Here is a 17481-nt window from a genome sequence, read left to right as displayed (position 1 = left end):
CATTGGACACTGATATTATATTAGGCATTGAACTAAACACTCCAGGCATAATATCTGATTTACCCTTTACTACCCTGTGAAGAAAGGTTGTTCTTTATCATTCAGATAAAAAGAGCTGTGGCTCAGCAATGTTAGATAATTTGTAATTATTGGAGCTGCAGTTTGAATCCAGGAATATAAAGATCTTGACCCTCCGTGTCTTACTGCTTTCCCCTGTTACCCAACTACAGAAATTCTATGTACATAGCAAGGTATAAGTTGGGAGAGTCCATAGAGAGCATGTGTGCAATATTTGGTTAGTTAGTTAGGTGAAGTTATAGGTGACTGGTGGTCATCATTTTTGGACAGTGATATTAAGTGGCACAGATATGGGTGAGTGTGAATGTGTGTCAGAAGAGAGGAGAACAGGTGAAAGATGGATGCAAAGCAAGGGCAGTGGGATGGGTGGGGGTGGACAAGCCAAGAGCCAGGTTAAGAAGTAGCTATGCACTCAAAACTCAGATCAAGTGGAGATGAAGAGGAGGTAAAATTGAGGGAAATTATGAATATGTTGTGGAAGACTTGTGGCTTTAGAGATTAGGGAGAAAGAGCAGCCCAAAGCCATGAGCTCCCCACCAGTGTGGGGGAACTGACCAAGTCCTGGAAAAGTTCCTCTGATGTGGATAAACAGAAAAATTCCACTTGGGCTCTAGCAATCTCCTAATCTGGCTGGGTTTTTATTAATATTCGAAATCTAGCTTATCTTACATTTATTTTTATACTTCTTTGTTTTTAAATTTTTTCTGTCACAAAGTAGTTTTTGAAAAAAAATTAAAGTCTATTTTGGTCTTTCTGACCACAGAGGAAATGGAGTTGTTTTTTTTTTAAATCATTCTTTGGGACAGGTAGGGAGACTAACATGGTAGTAGAACCTGTGAAGGGCCAGGGTATATAAAGGTAAAAAAAATGAGTAACCAAGAGAGTAGAGAACAGAGGAGGAGTGCATATTAAGTTTCCTGTGCTGGGAGTGTTGCCTTATAGAGGAAATACGCTTGGATACAAAAGGAACTGTTAGAGTTAGGAGATTTATCTGTAGATGTTCACACTTGTGCTGTAACCTCTTTTTTTGTAGATTGAAGAATGTGTGGTGTGCTCTGACAAGAAAGCAGCTGTTCTTTTTCAGCCTTGCGGACACATGTGTGCTTGTGAGAGTAAGTAGCCTATACAAAACTGACTCAATGTTTCTACAAAAATAGAAAATAAAACAAATTATAGCTGGAGATTTTTTTTTTTAATAACCCTTGAACAAAAACATTGGTGGCCCTCTCTAGTACCTTCCGTCTCTTCTTCTGTACTATGTGTAATGTCCCCTGTGTCCCTCCTTGCTCCTGAGTATTAAAGACAGAATAAGTTCTGTTCTTCCAACTCACACGTTAATTCATTTGTATCAGCACAAAATGATCTCTTCTCACACACAACAGAAATTTATTTCTAAAAATGACTTTTGAAACATTTAGTCTAGCCCTTTTTACATAATAAAATCCGCACATTTTCATTTGTCTTCACCTTGATGTTGCCTCTCCTGCATACTTTCCCCACTACTGAACCACCCACAGCATCCATTTGGGGCTGTAATGTCTGGCCTTCTTAACCTTTCTTAATCTTTATGTCAAAAGAGCTTATAGGACTTTTTGGGAGAATATATTAAAGTTCAAGTGATGTTTTAAAATATCTCTTAAACGTATTCCTTCAAAGACCTTTGCTTTTTATACCTCCCCTTGTTCTTTTCAAATTCATGTACTATTCAACATTCTCCTCTTCCTTTGTTTTCGTTTGTCAGTGAAGGATTTTAAGCAAGTTTAACAACTTACACCTTACTTAAATGGGCTCAAGATAAAGCATGGTGTTTCCTATTTTAAATTGTTCAGGGGGCACCTGGGTGGCTCAGTTGGTTAAGCGTCTGCCTTTAGCTCAGGTCATGATCTCAGGGGTCTTGCTCGGTGGGGAGGCTCCCTGCTCAGTGGGGAGTCTGCTTCTCTCTCACCCTCTGTCCCTCCCCCCAACTCCCCGCTCATGCTCTCTCTCTCAAATAAAATTTTTTTTTTTTTTAAAGATTTTATTTATTTATTCATGAGAGACACAGAGAGAGAGAGGCAGAGGGAGAAGCAGGCTCCCAAGGAGCAGGGAGCCCGATGCGGGACTCGATCCCAGGACCCTGGGATCATGCCCTGAGCCGAAGGCAGACGCTTAACCATCTGAGCCACCCAGGCATCCTCAAGTAAAATTTTTTAAAAAATAGTTCAGTCAGTAGGTACTGATTTCCAATATAATATCTAATACACAAATTGTATGATAGATTAATCTCACTGGCATAGATTTGCTTTAAGCCTTGGTGGTTTTTTTCATTCTGATAGGCAGCTCATCAACTAAAGAAAGGATCAAGGTTTCCTCCTGTAACATTCTCCTCAAGTAATTGTTTTTGTTTTCCAAAGACTAGTATAATGGCTACTATCAACTGTAAGAGGGCTTGTGGATTTCTGATTTAAGTAAGAAGAGCTCAGGTTACTTAAGTTTCCATAGTCTAGGGGCTAGCAAACTTTTTCTGTAAAGGGTCAAATAATAAATATTTTTGACTCTGTGGGCCATGTGGTTTCTGTAGTAACTACTTAAAACTCTTTCCTATTACTCACCTCTGCCATTATGGTGCAAAAACCACCATAGACAATATGTCTATGAATAGGCAGGACTGCTTTTCATTAACACTTTATTTACAAAAACAGGTACCTGGGGGCACCTGGGTGGCTCAGTCTGTTAAGCATCTGACTCTTGATCTCAGCTCAGGTCTTGATCTCAGGATTGTGAGATCAAGGACTATACATTGGGTGTGGAGCCTACGTTTAAAAAATAAAAAAAAAATGTGAGCAAAAACAGGCACCTGGTTGGGTTTGGCGTGGAGGCTGTAGTTTGCTGACCCCTGTCCTGGACCTACAGAGACTTGAAAGCTGGTTATAATGAGTAGTTGGTAATACAGATTTTCAGGCCTTACTGCAGTACTTTCTCCAGAGTTTCCCAAAGTTTTTACGTTGTTTTTGCATTCACATGTAACAAGAGTAGCAGCTAACTTTTATTAAGCTCTTACCTCATACCAGACTTTTTTTTAAGAGAGAGAGAGCGTGAGCACCAGGGGAGGGACAGAGGGAGAGGGAGAATCTTAAGCAGTTTCCACACCTAGCACGGAACCGGACGTGGGGCTTGATCTCACGACCCTGAGATCATGACCTGAGTCGAAATCAAGATTTGGACCCTTAACCCACTGAGCCACCCAGGTGCCCCAGACATTTTAATCTCTTTTAGAGTGTTTCCTCATTTATCGTCACAACAACCCTAAGAAGTAGATTGTTTTCTCCATTGTACAGACACATTGTTAAGCATTTATTTGCTAGGGAAGATGAAATTGAGGTGGAAAATGCCTCTCTTTCAAGCAATGTACAGTGAAGCACTTAGTCCATTACCTACATCCCAGTAATATTAAACAGAGTATTGGAACCTTGAAGAGTATAAAATAGTGCCTTGACAGGCCAGAAGGAGAGATTGTATCTGTTTTGGAGGGAAGGAAGAAAGATTTTATAGAAGCAATGTAACAACCTAACTTAATAATTAAAAGAACTTGAGAAAATTGTGGTTATATATTATACAGTGAGACGCTTAAATTAATCCTTTAAATTTAAGGAAAAAATCTGCCCTCAGATTTAAGACAACTCCCAAATGAGATTTCTGCTGGCATTAGCTCCAACCTAGTGCATCATGCATAAGCCAGCATCAGGCCCATCTCTGTTTAGGCCTTGACATGAGGTCGGCCTTGATAACCCTTCTCTGTCCCCTGACATAAGCACCGTTAGGAGTCTGTGCCCCATCTTGTCCACGTCAGTGGTTTTGTGCTTTGTTAAAGTTTAGTGCCTGATCATAAATTATCCCTGGATACCTGTCACAGTTGTCATTTATTTTCCATGTTTTTGAAATGATAAAGACACTTGGTACATAGACTAAGATATGGAGTATACTTTCATAGTAAATGCTAATGGGAAAGGATATATTGAAGAGCTGTATGTTATTGTGTAATTAATTAACAACTTTAGATGTAGAATTAACAATCCACAACCTATAATTGTGCCTAGGCATTTCTTCTTTGGGATGGGAGAGCATTCCTCTGATATATAAATATTAGAAAGTCCATTATGACACCTATCTGATGTTTTCTTGACTGCTGTATTAAAAAAGTAGTTACTAAACAGTGTCCTTATTATATTACATCAGTTTGCTAGAAAGAGAAGGAAGAGAATTCTTCAGCATATTTTAGGAGTTTTAAGGATAAGCTATTTACAACAGAAAGTACATTTAGAAAATTATGTGAGCAACCTTTTAATTCTATATTAGTTGAAACTTATGAAAAGTATATTTCTCCTTTATTCTCAAGCCTTAAGATCTTGAAATATTTTTAATTAAAAAAAAAACACAGAAAAATCCTTTTCACAATTTATTCTACTGTATTAGAAAACGTCATTATTTTCATAACAGTGGGCTCTCTCTTGTAGAGGCTGCCTCTAGAGAATACACATTCATAGGTGGATAACATTTTAAGAAGGTAGAATCGTGTATTCATAGAACTTGTTTAGTGTTTATTTCAGCGTGTGATTTAAGTTATAAAAGTGAGCAGAGAAGGGCAATCCTCTTGTTGTGTTGTCTCTTGTGAGAAGTATCCGATTGCTGTTTTGCAGACTGCGCTAGTCTGATGAAGAAGTGCGTGCAGTGTCGGGCAGTAGTTGAGCGAAGAGTGCCTTTCATTATGTGCTGTGGCGGGAAGAGTTCCGAAGATGCCACTGATGACAGCTGTGAGTGTATTTTTTTGAGTTTTTCTGACTTCGTTTTCTCATTGGGACTTTAAAGTGCTGAAGATCTTGTCTCATGGGTGGTAAAGCATAGGGTAAGGGTATGTGACCCGAATCTACAGAGGAACAGGTGGGGTTTGCTCTTGTTACAGGAAACTTGAAATTATATTTTTCTGGCTTGCACTAGGATTATAGAACTTGAAGCACTTGTCTTTTAAGAAACCTCCATGTGTGATACAAAGAAAATTGTTGTACTCTTGCTTAAAGAAACAGCATATTACAAATTATTTTTTCAGTTACACAAGTATCAACGCCTCATTCCTTTGTGTAGCAGGTTTCACCTAATGCATGTCAGTATTTTATAGAATAGTGTTTATTTGGGACAGAGTAACTGTAGATAATACTGAAGTATAACTCAGTGACGAAGTGGAAAGATGAAAAGTAAATGATTTACTTTCAACCTTTTTAATCCTATAGCTGTATAAAATATTTTTCATCTTTGCACTAGATATAAGCTTGGATGGTATCTTTGATTTCTTTGCTCTATGTACACATGAGGAAGAACATCAGTGTAACCATTTTTGCCCAGGGCTTTTTGTCTTTATCACCAATAGAGTAGAATAAAAATCCCAGGGACAAATAAACTAGAGTTAAAAGAGTAAAAATCTAGAGAGTAGTAAAAGTTGACATAAAAAATTTCCCTCTGTTTAGCAGACCCAGTGATCACAGCTTTTCGTTCATGGAGTTCTTCATCTCGGAACAGTAACAAGGAGGGTTGGGCGGAGAGGAAGGAGCCTAGGTTTTTGTGTATTCTCATAAACATCATCTAAGAGACTTTATAATTATTGCTGCCAAAACTGGCTAAAAAGTGCTGTGCTGCCTACCTTCTTGGGTTCGTACAATGTGGGAGCAGAGAAAACAAGCATAAAATGTATTTGTGAGCTTGCCAAAGGAAGCAAGTAGTACCTCGGAAGACCCAAAAGTCTGTGTGTAGATTGTTGTCTAGCTGAGTTAAATATAATTAGAAAATAATGTGCAAACCTGTTTCTTTCTGAAGATTATAAATGAAGGCGTGTAATATGAAGGTCACTGTTACGTCTGTTGGCCATGAATGAGAAAAACTTTTAAACAGGATTCTAGTAGTAGTCTTGTGTTTTTAATAAAGCCGTAGTAATTTTAGAAATAAAAATCATTATTATGTCAAAACAATCATAACATTAAAATATTTTATTTACATTATAGCAAGTGGAAATATTCCAGTGTTACAAAAGGACAAGGATAATACCAATGTCAATGCAGATGTGCAAAAGTTGCAACAGCAGTTACAGGACATTAAAGAGCAGGTAATAATGATTTCTTCTTGGTAAATGATGATTCTAAGAATGGCATTTAATATTTTTCTATAAGACTACTAGTGTTTTATGTAGTAATCGTGGTTCATATTAGGGTATCAATTGTAGTATTTGAATATTTGCAAAAGGTAATACGATTCAAAGATCTAATCAGGCACTTTCCAAAATAAACACATGGATGACCAATAAACATGAAAAATGCTCAACCAGATTAGTAATCAAGAAATGAAAATTAGGGTGCCTGGCTGGCTCAGTCAGTAGAGCATGTGACTCTTGATCTTAGGGTTGTGAGTTTGGGCCTCGCTTTGGGCATAGCACTTACGTTAAAAAAAGAAGAAATGAAAATTAAAGCTACAGTTTGGTGCCTTTTCCCACCTACCTGACTGCATGGAAAGCTCAGTGTTAGAATATGTAGCAGCCATAACCCACATCCTACTGATGGGAATATAAATTACTAAAAATACCTTGGAAAAGTTTGTCGTCACAATCATATAACTAAACAGGATATTGTTTGGTGATGCAAACTAGGAAAAAATTGTACAGATGTTGTTTAAAACCAGGGGTAGTGGTTTTCTTGGCTGGGAGGACCGGAAGGGAGCACAAGGGACAGGGAAATATATAAAGTGCCGATTGCATACATCTGATCAGTTTTGTGAACTTTTATCAAACTGTACATTTATGATTTGTACACATTTCTGTCTAGATGTGGTATTTAGGTAGAAAGTAGAATATATATTCTCTCTCACTCCCTCATACACACGCACGCCATAAAGAAAAGCAAAAGAAAGAGAAACGCACTATTTAGAATAGTAGGGATCAGCGAGGGGTAGATGGAAAGGGTTCGGGAGGATGTGTGGAGCGGCTTCAAAAGAAAGGGCAGCATTCCATCCTTTGAACGTGCTCTTCATATCTTCCGCTTGCCAACAGAAGTACTCTTTTATCTGCTCAATATTTGATAGCAGCAACAGTAAAATAAAGAGGTCAGTTACAACTTGTTACATAAATGGTAAGTAAGAAAGTCCGCCCGCCATCCCCCCCCCCCCTTTATCATTTGACCCAGCAGTTAAATTGGATGCAAAGGATTGAGGAGCAGAGGGTGTTATTTCTTTGGTTTGGGTATCACATCAGTGTTGCCATGCAGTTGTTAATCATCACTCTTGTCTTTTCTGTTGATTTTACAAGAAAGTAACATAGTCAATAAATAATGAGTCAGGGTAACTGATGACCTTTGTGATATAGTAATATGGTAGCTACAGTAATTTAGAATTAAGCATATATATTTGCTAGGAATTTAAACACCCGTCTGAAAAGGTGAAAACTCTATGACTAAGCTAGTTTTTCTTTTGAAATCTTGCACCTAGTAACACTTACTGTACAGTGAATAGGTAAAGATAAACATGGATTTGCCAGTTCTTATGGAGGAACATAAAAATAGGAACCTATTTAGCTCATTCTAATATAAAATAGAGCATTTCAAAAATCTTGAAGCTCCTTAGAATCTCATTTCCTTTCCTATAAGACACTTCTAGAAAGGTAAACTGATTTTTGAATACATCTTCTCTGAAAAGCATTTCATCTCCTAATGGTGAATTAAAATTGTTCTTAAAATGAATAATGGCACTTTTTGAGCCCTATTATGTATCCTTAAAAATTCAGCTTTACCTTTATCCAAGTTTAGCACTCCAAAGAAGTTTCTTCTCCCTTAAATAATCTTCATGACCATATTGCATCACTAAAATATTTAAACAGTTACAGGAAAATTCATTTTCTGAGGATTGATGGATGGGATTTCTTGCAGGGACCCCTTCAAGGTTACCAAGACAAAGTAGCTGAATAACCCTTTTAAAATTTTATTTTATTTCTTTAAGGATTTTATTTATTTATTTGTCAGAGAGAGAGAGCACAAGCAGGGGAAGCAGCAGGCAGAGCGAGAAACAGGCTCCCCAATGAGCAGGGAGCCCGATGTGGGACTCGATCCCAGGACCCTGGGATCATAACCCGTGCCGAAGGCAGACACTTAACCAACTGAGCCACACAGGTGCCCCTCCTTTTTAAATTTTAAATCTCCAGTCTTTCTATTACCCCAATGTAATTTCATGTGGTATTAAGATATATTAATCTCAAAGTAATTTAACCTAGGCTGTGCAGATGTGTTTACTTTTGGAAATAAGAGTTATTAATTGACTGCATATAACTCTTGAAAATTTAAGGGAAAAGAAACTATTTTAATGGCACTAAAAGGCTGGTTTGGCTTTTTAAATAAAAAAAATATAATTTTCTACAACTTTGTTTCTCAAACTTTAAGATAGATAAATGTGAAAATTTTCTTCAGGAGGCTGTGGTTAACAATTTAGATTACAATTCCTTCCCCCTCCCTACCACAGTGATCTCTGGTATTGTCAAAGTTGGTAACTACATTTTCATATAGGCCTTAGGCCTAGTTTATTAATCTAGACATTCTTTTTTAGTTATTTCATTTCTGTGTAATTTGGGAAAAGATACAATTCAGAATGAAGCATTGTGATATATTAAGGTAAAATATATTTTTATAAATATAAAGTGTAAAATGTGTTTTTGTGAATGAATGAATATCTGCTTTCCTAGAGGGTTTTCACAAAAGTATACCTAACATACTTCTAAATTTTCCTGAGTTCATGAAGTTACATTTATTAATATGTAACTAACGCTAATTGTTTTTAACCTAAGGGGATTCTACATTGATAGTAATCCAGTGAAGCATGTTTCAGAGCAAGAGCTCTGGGCCACAGAACCCCAGTTCACATTGTGGCCTGCTGTGGGGAAGTGTTTAGCGCCATGAAGCCTCAGTTTCCTCGTTTTTAAAGTGGGAGTGATAATAGGGCTGAGATTGTATCCTAGCGTGTGGCGTGTATTTTTAGGGACATCTCTATGCTGCTTCCCCTCTCCCATTGGCCTGATAGATTGTCATGTTTTCTTACAAGAGCAGCATAGTACCCAGAGTTGGGGAATCTGACTCAGACTGAATGCGGCTATTTTTATCCATTTCCTGTTAGATTTTGGCATTTGCATTTTTTTGTTTTATATAGTATTTATTTTAGGTTGTGCGTTTGATACAGTCCTGACAGTACAACCAATATTTCTATTTTATAGGGATGACATTCCCTATAACTGTTCAAAATTTTTAAAATTAAAAAATTTTTTTTTAATTTTAGAGCAACAAAAGATTGAAACAACAAAAGAAAATGATGTTACAAAGTTGTTACATGTTACAGTTTCAAAATGTAAAATGTCTCAGCATTTACTATTCTGTTATCTCACATTCCAGACCATGTGCCCTGTGTGTTTGGACCGACTGAAGAATATGATTTTCCTCTGTGGCCATGGAACGTGCCAGCTCTGTGGAGACCGAATGAGTGAATGTCCTATTTGTCGCAAGGCTATTGAACGAAGGATTCTTTTGTATTAATTAAGAAACTCTGTGTTTTCTTAGCTGAAGTATTTGGTCATGAGCTCTTAGTAATCTTAATCTGTTAAGCCAGGTGGAGGTTCTAATGAATTAATTTTTAATATCATAGTTTCTTTCCTAGAGTGTAATTAGACTGTAAATGTGCCAGAACAAAAAACCTCTACAAGACAGTGTTTGAAGTTGTGTTTTTTGTTTTTGTTTCTTTTAATTTGAAACATCAAATCCATGTAATTCATAGGTAATTTACTTGTCACTTCTAAGGGAAAATCCTTTAAGGATCTGTTATTTTTGTTTTTATTGCATCTTTTCTTATAGTTTATAAATTTGTTAGACCTCGAGAAATGTAGTTCCTACGATCAGCTATCCTTCAGTTTATCATGATTTTACACAGTGGGTTGACACAGGTACTCAGAACAGTCATGCATCAAGTGAACGGGACAAGTCAAACCATTAGGTCACATGTGTTAAATGACAAAATTATAATACAAGTTTTACATAGTTAATACTGAAGAGAGGATTATCTTTTTAAGATAAAAAGTTATGCAAACGATTGATTCTGAATTCTTAGAGTAAATGGAAGCATGGAATGAGAGAGCAGTGACTTTGCAGTTAGCTTAATTTCTAGATTTAAAAGGAAGATTGTTTAACTTGAATCAAATTTCTAGTTTCATGATGATTGACATGAAAAGGAAAAACAAGCAGTCATAGTGGGGAACTGAAGTGGGGGAAGTGGCCAATAAATGAGTACCTATTAACTGACCATTAACAGTTGCCTTTCATATATACTAATCTATACACTGTTCTGTTTACCAGCCTTTAAAAAAAAAAAATCTGTGAAAAGTGTACCTCAGTTTTCCCTGTGGTTACTTATCCAGGCTTGATCTGACCAGTGAGATAATGTTGCCCTTTTTGGGCTTCTGAGGTTCCATGTAGCTTTTCTCGTGTACTGAATAGTACCCCAGTGATCTGAGGAGGATAACGCATTGTCCCAAGGCAGCAATCTTTTCCTTGTCCGTATCTTTTTAATTCTGACAGTAATACTGGTTCTATCTTCATCATAAGCCCTACTTCCATTTTCTTTCAGTTGCTAAGGCTTGCTGTAAAGAAAGCACTCTCTTTATACCTACAGGTGAAGATATTATTTAAATTGCCAGCAGTATCCAAGACATAGTAAGTAACCTAATAATAAATACTTTAGAAAGAGTGACCAGGACATTTACAGAAATATGTCTAATTACCTGTAGTTTTTTGGTTTTTTGTTTTTTTTAGTCTGATTCTAGAGCATCTGATAATTTTCCCTCCTTTGAATGAGTAGTCTTACTCTGTCTAGGATGAATCTACATATACATAAGTGTCTTGGGGTCCTTGCTGCTAGGTTATAAAAATACTGGCTGTTTACAGTGGTGTCTACTATATACTGTCCATAAGCTTCTTCCTAAGGGTGTAGCTATCTGGTAGTTCTTTTCCTTTCTTTAATTCTGGTTCTTCTTTCTTTTTGTTTGTTTTTTGGGGGTTTTTTTTTTAGGGTTTTTTTGTTGTTGTTATGACAACTAAATTTAAGAATATTCCTGGCAATTTAATGGCTGCTGCCTTTGCAAGTCCGGGTGAAAACAGTGGTGAGCTTTGCTGGCTGATTTTGTAGTGTCGGTAATTCCATATCTGTGTTTAGCTGAAAAACTTAGGATTTAGAACAGTAAAATTTTTATAAATTTTAAATTTGAAAATTTATATAGATTCAGTTATCTAATAAAGGGCCACTGAGGCTATTTTTTAAGCCATATTTTAGAGTTATAGAGAGAACATCTGACATGATGTTCACTTAAAGAAATAGATTATTTTCTTTCAGATTTGAAAATAGTGAAAGTCAGGATTTTTTTTCTTCCATGCCATAGGCTGCCCATCTCTTTTCCACTAGATCAGCTGGAGAGGAGGAAACACCTGGCTGACTTGTGCATGGTTTGGCCACCCAGTGAATTCTGTAGTCTAGAGCTCTGCTTTACCTAAATCCTTTTTGTATTTGGAGCTTGCAGTGCTTAAACTTACATCCCTAAAAGGCAGTTTCATTTTCCAGACTAGTTCATTTCTTCTACATTAAAAATACAATAAACTGTTACAAAAAGTCATTAAGGTCACTATGATTATAATGCTGTATACTTGTGGGATTTTCTATATTTGTACCACTTTGAAATATGTTTAATGAATAGAAGGTGTTTCTCTATTCAATGTTTTCAAGCATCTGATAAATTATTTTAAATTTGTTTTGTGTTTGTGAGCAAGAGTAAGATTAAGAACTGAGTTGTTTAAGTGACTTCCTTCTAATTCTGTGAAATTGCTACCTCTTAATGTCTCTCAGCAGCACTTTCCCAGTTAGATATGTTTCCTTCTCATCAGCTCATCATCATGTGCCTCAGAAGAGCTTTTACTTTTCCTAGAATCATTAAAAAAAACATAGGCCTCAGGGGCTAGATACACAACATTGAAAAAAGTGGTCAGCATCTTAGCACACACAGAATCTAATCTATCATGCAGCAGTTGTACATTTGAAGAAATCTGTAGTCAAGAAGGGATCCAAAGGTACTAATAACATTTCTTCCTAATGTTTCAGAAGAGTTGTCATTTGGATTCCCTCTCTGTACCCCCTTACTCCTACCACATTTTCTTCTCTAAGACTAAGCTTTGTTGCCCGAAACACACAGAACTTACCAGATGGTGCTATTCTACTCGTTTTGGTTCACATAATTTAACATTCTTACTGCTTATACTATATATGTATTTAATTTTGTTGGGAGCCAGAAGGCTTTTCAAGAGATCATTTTGTATTAGTGTAGGAATAGTATATTAGACAAATGTTTAATTTAGCTGGCCAAATCATAATTGGACAAGATGTTTGTAATTTTAACATTGCAAATTGACCAGCTAGTTACTGAGACATAAAATTAATTGATGATGTTGAAAATAGCGTTCTTAAATTTGTATCTTTGATGGCTTTAGCCTGTAAGAGCATTTTAGCATATTGAAATGCATGCTGCTTAGGATTTGTCCAATTCAAATTTCAAAGCTTGCTGGGTCATGTTCTTGTTTATTATGAATTCCTTTTTGACTGGGAATTAGTTACGCTTATGAACTAAGAGACTTAGTGATGTGGTAGGATAGGGAAACAGTAAGCAGTTGCAACAAGTAAGAAAGAAAAGTCAGTGTTTGAATTTAGAGAAAAAGGTTTAAAAAAATCATGTAGATTTCATCAAAGCAGTAAGCAGAAAGAGTATACTTGATTGAATGATAAAAACCCTTCAACCAGTTTTTAGTGTCGTTTAATTGACAATTGCTTTGTAAACTATACGGTTTAATACATCTGGCTTTAAAAAAAGTCCAAAGGAAAAGCACCTATCCTGTCAGAGTCTCTAAAATGATACAGTAATAATTTGTGTAAAAACTGAATTTTTGGAATAGAATTTTTTTTTGCATTTTTTTATTGTAAAAACACTTAACATGAAATTTACCATCTTTAAGTGTACAGGTCATTAGTGCTAAGTATATTCACGTTATTAAATGGCTATGCAGAACTTTCTTGCCTTGCAGAACTGAAACTCTGTTATACACATTGAACAACTCCCTTTCTCCCCCCAGTGGAACAGTTCTGATTAAATATAAATCAAGAAACAACCTGAATTTTCTTAATAGTTTGTGTCTGCAAGATTTAAAGTCGTGGCCAACATTAAGTTCCTAAGATTTGGGGGATGACAGAATTTCTTCCCTTCATCCCAGCTGTTATAAATCATAATTGGGTTGGGGTTAATTGTCTGTTAATTGGAAGGGTTTGTTACTTCATTTGGAGCCCGGGGTGGGGGGGCACATTTCAACATTAGAATTAGGTTAGCTTTGAATTTGTAGTGAATGGGGAAGGTGATAGATTTTCACAGACTATGTGTGCCTTGTCAAAAATGTTAGTTGTCTTTAAGTCTCCTTGTAACGGTCTCAAATATTTTTTTTCTCTCAAAAACGCAACCTAATTTTATTTGCTTGAATATTATGATAGGAATGCTTACTGATATTACTTGATAATCATATGATAGCCTTGGAACTTATATATATGTAAGTTCCAAACTTATATATATATATGAAACTATAGCAGTATTAATAATCACAGTTGTACTTCTTTAAAACATTAAATTTGAGGAAAAACTATTTAATGCTGTCTCATGTGTACATTGCTTTGCTGTAGCGAGGGGGAAAATCCTTTAGATTGAGACTCAGTTTACTCATAAATGGTTATTAGAGGATGAAACTAAGAGTATGAAAATATGAACGAGTTAGTGGAGCTGATGAATTAAAATTGTAGGTTGCTACATTGGCATTTTCTACCTCCTTTTCTGTCAGAGTATTACTTTTCCAGCTTTTATTCTTTTTTGTGACTAAGGAAGAGATGGGAACCCGAGGTTCAAATTGAAATTTTTATGTTGTTGAGGATTTAAGCAGTAGGTACAGGAAGGGTGACTTGCCACATCAATTTGGTGCATAAATCCATAACGACACGTGGTGACTGACATGGACAAAATGTGTAAGAAAGATAATATTGCTGAGTGTTTTACTTTTCCTGCACAGTCTACGTGACTTGTTTCATAAATGTGGCTTCTTTCCTCCCAAGTGCAAAATGGTCTTATTTTATAGAAATGTAATTTTCTATAAAATAAACAAATATGCCGTTTTGTCTAAAATCTATAATTTCAGGAAGCTATTGAAAGTTCTGACTCAGGGCTTTGTAACAGTTTAAGCAGTTGTTAATTATATTTTGGAAAGTCCATCTACATAATTTTTCAGTGCCTTGGAAGAATTATTAACTTGGCAACACTACTAAGACTTTATAGGAGGCTGTCTTTAGTGTGAGTGTATCATCACACACACATTTATAAGGCGTATTGCTCAGCTTGTGTAATAGCAATACTGCATGTGTGCTGGGTTTGGGTAATTCTTTAAAGGAAGTTTTCTAGATTTGCACTTGATATTTGTTTTTAAAAAACTGATTATTTACGGCCATGACACTGTTACCAGAAAAGTAATTCTATAAGTCATTATACAAAGTCATGTATAAGTAGCATCTGGGAAGAAGAGCTAGGGTTCATACAGTTTGCTATTTTAATATGAAAGGAGGATCTGTTTGGTAAACACAGATTGTCTTCCCCTCATGAAAAAAAGACTTTTTGTTCAAGTGATTCGGTTTAAAAACATTTTTTAAAGGAAATCATGGATTGCATGTTTTTAATGCTAGCCTTACTTAGCCTGAATCCACAAAATTGTTTTCTGTTAATTTCAGTAGTCTTGTCATTCTAAATACAATATATTCAGTGTGATAGAAAGCAGTTTAATTGACGCATAGCACTGTTTTGCTTTGTATTTTTTCCAGTGTTTTTTTAGCTCCCACTTGATTAAAAGTCTTGCTCGTGAATATAGTTTCTGTATGGCAAATGATTCTTGCTTATTAGCTTTTGTTAAAAAAACACTTAGCAAGAGCTAAGCTTTTAAAAATAAATGCAAACATTTACCATTAATTAAACTTACAATGTAATATTATATAATGCTTTTCTCTGATCTTTTGAAAGTATTCTTTATATGAATTTTGATTTTTAAGGTATTTGAAAACATATCTCAATATATCAAATCTATTATTGGAAAGGAAATTATCATGTCTTTGAGAAACAAGTTACATACATCTCCAGCTCAGTATAGGACATTGGTGCCCACATCTAGAAGGCTGTCATTACAATTGTTTACATTTAAGGTACCTCTATCTAAAGGGCCAAAGAAGCTTTTCATATTTTAACACCTCACACTCTTTCAGGATATTGTGAAAGTAGTCTGAATAGGATAAATTTGATAGAAAATCAGTCAACCAGTCAGGAAGACACAACTTTTTCTATAAAACGTTTATTCCTCTTCATAGTTCAGATGTAGATTTCATTTTCAAAAGATAGACATTTTAAAGCAATGATTTATTTGGCTTTTTTAGTGTTTTGTGACTAAATCAGTAATTGAATGGTTTGGAGTTATTTTATTTCTCAAGTTAATAGAAGCAGTTATTTGTCATTATTGAGAGGTTGTCTGGTTCTAGTTCAAAAGATTCAGTATGTGTATCTGGAATGTTTAAGAGGAAAACCATCTGAAAAAAAATCTTTTGTTTATTTGAAAAAAACGTGTATTCCAACTTTAAAATTGTGAATTTATTTTTGGATAACCTCTAACTAACTGTATTTCTGTTGCTGTAAAATTAGATATTTCATGACAATATTTTTTATTAAATTGAAATTGTATAGGTTTTTAAAATAAAGACATTTTAGAAAATCTGATTTATATTTTTTATCATTGACAGTTATTCATCCTTCACAGAAGTTCAAATTATTTGTTAGTCTTAGAGTGTAGCATTTCCCAAACTTACTGACAGGGAAAATTTTTAAATGGTGCATTACAGAGTAGTGATAGTTTATAAGATAGAATGAAGGCATGAATTAAAGTAGAACACCAAAAATTATTTCAGGTAATTGCTGAAGAATGATCATTTGGCAAACAGTTTTTTTTTTTTTTCCTTTAAAAACAAAACCAGTTGATAAACTCATTTTGTTAAACAAACAGAAAAAAACCTTAAAAGCATAATATGAAAGGGTAAGACAAGATCTGGAACAGAGCCCATTGATCACTGAGTTGATGACATATCAGTGAGACTGTTAGGTAATGCTGCCTTTGCACTCATGCTCTAATCAAATGTAATGTGTTCATGCTTTAGGTTCCTCTTCACATCAGGTCCTTGCATTCTCAAATACGGCAGCCTTCTGAAAGGCTGATTTTCAAGCCAAATATTCTTTACTTTTCATATAATTAAGAGTATTACCCTCCCTGTCTCTCTTATTCCTTTCTATAGAGCACCAATTTTTTTTTTAACAAATATCTTTTATGATTTTTTAAATTCTTTTTTTTTAAAGAGATTTATTTGAGTGAGAATGAGAGAGAGAGAGAGGACATGAGAGGGGGGAGGGTCAGAGGGAGAAGCAGACTCCTCGCTGAGCAAGGAGCCCGATGCGGGACTCGATCCCAGGACTCCAGGATCATGACCCGAGCCGAAGGCAGTCGCTTAACCAACTGAGCCACCCAGGCACCAATTAATATCTTGAGTGGAACATTGACATACAGATTGGAGAAGGCTTTTAAAGGTGATACCCTTCCACGGCCAAACCATTCTGAAGAAAGACTGAGGTTCAAAATACTAAGAGCGTATGTGTGTATAGCACAAGAGTATTGTAGTGCTTTCCTCTTGCCGCTGTAAAAATTACCATGAATATAATGGCTTAAAGCAATGGAAACTTATGATCTTATAGTTCTGAAGGCCAGAAATCTGGCAGAAAGCTAGTCAGAAAAATCTCAAAGTTCTTGGAGATTAAACAACACACTTCCAAATAACATGGGTCAAAGTCTCGAGAAATAAAAATGTTTTGAAAATACAACTGGACAAAATTTGTGGGATGCAGTGAAAGCTCTTAGAAGGCAATTTATAACATTGAATAGATACATTAGGAAAAGAGATATAAAATGGTTAATTTAAGCTTCCACCTTAGGAAACTAGAAAAAGAAGAGTAAATTAAATCCAAAGTAACCAGAAGAAAAGAAATAAAACAGCAAAAATCAGTGAAATTGAGAACAGGAAATCAACACAGAAAAATCAAGGAAACAAAAAACTGATTCTTTGAAAAGATCAATAAAATTGATAACCTCTAACCAGGTTATCTAAAAAAAAAAAGGACTCAAATTACTAAAATTAGGAACAAGAGATGTG

General features: G+C 35.5%; 1 protein-coding gene across 2 annotated transcripts in view; it reads left to right on the top strand.

The window, feature by feature from the left end:
• The window catches only part of MIB1 (MIB E3 ubiquitin protein ligase 1), a 132531-nt gene extending 116528 nt beyond the window's left edge, over window positions 1–16003 (top strand). The window contains exons 18-22 of one of the 2 annotated variants that reach the window (XM_064577845.1): window positions 1112–1190; window positions 4755–4868; window positions 6108–6208; window positions 8109–8255; window positions 9522–9616. In XM_064577845.1, the coding sequence (XP_064433915.1) occupies window positions 1112–1190; window positions 4755–4868; window positions 6108–6208; window positions 8109–8246 (432 nt within the window). In that variant the 3' untranslated portion in view covers window positions 8247–8255; window positions 9522–9616. Of the gene's footprint in view, window positions 1–1111; window positions 1191–4754; window positions 4869–6107; window positions 6209–8108; window positions 8256–9521 lie in introns of both variants that reach the window. The other variant, XM_045886943.3, reaches the window with a different exon arrangement.
• Window positions 16004–17481: the final 1478 nt, after the last annotated feature.

This window comes from Mirounga angustirostris, unplaced genomic scaffold (genome assembly GCF_029215605.1).
Source record: "Mirounga angustirostris isolate CCGP_5_RB_7025 unplaced genomic scaffold, mMirAng1.0.hap1 SCAF_14, whole genome shotgun sequence".
Taxonomy (NCBI): domain Eukaryota; kingdom Metazoa; phylum Chordata; class Mammalia; order Carnivora; family Phocidae; genus Mirounga; species Mirounga angustirostris.
This window is presented reverse-complemented; position numbering and strand designations above follow the sequence as displayed.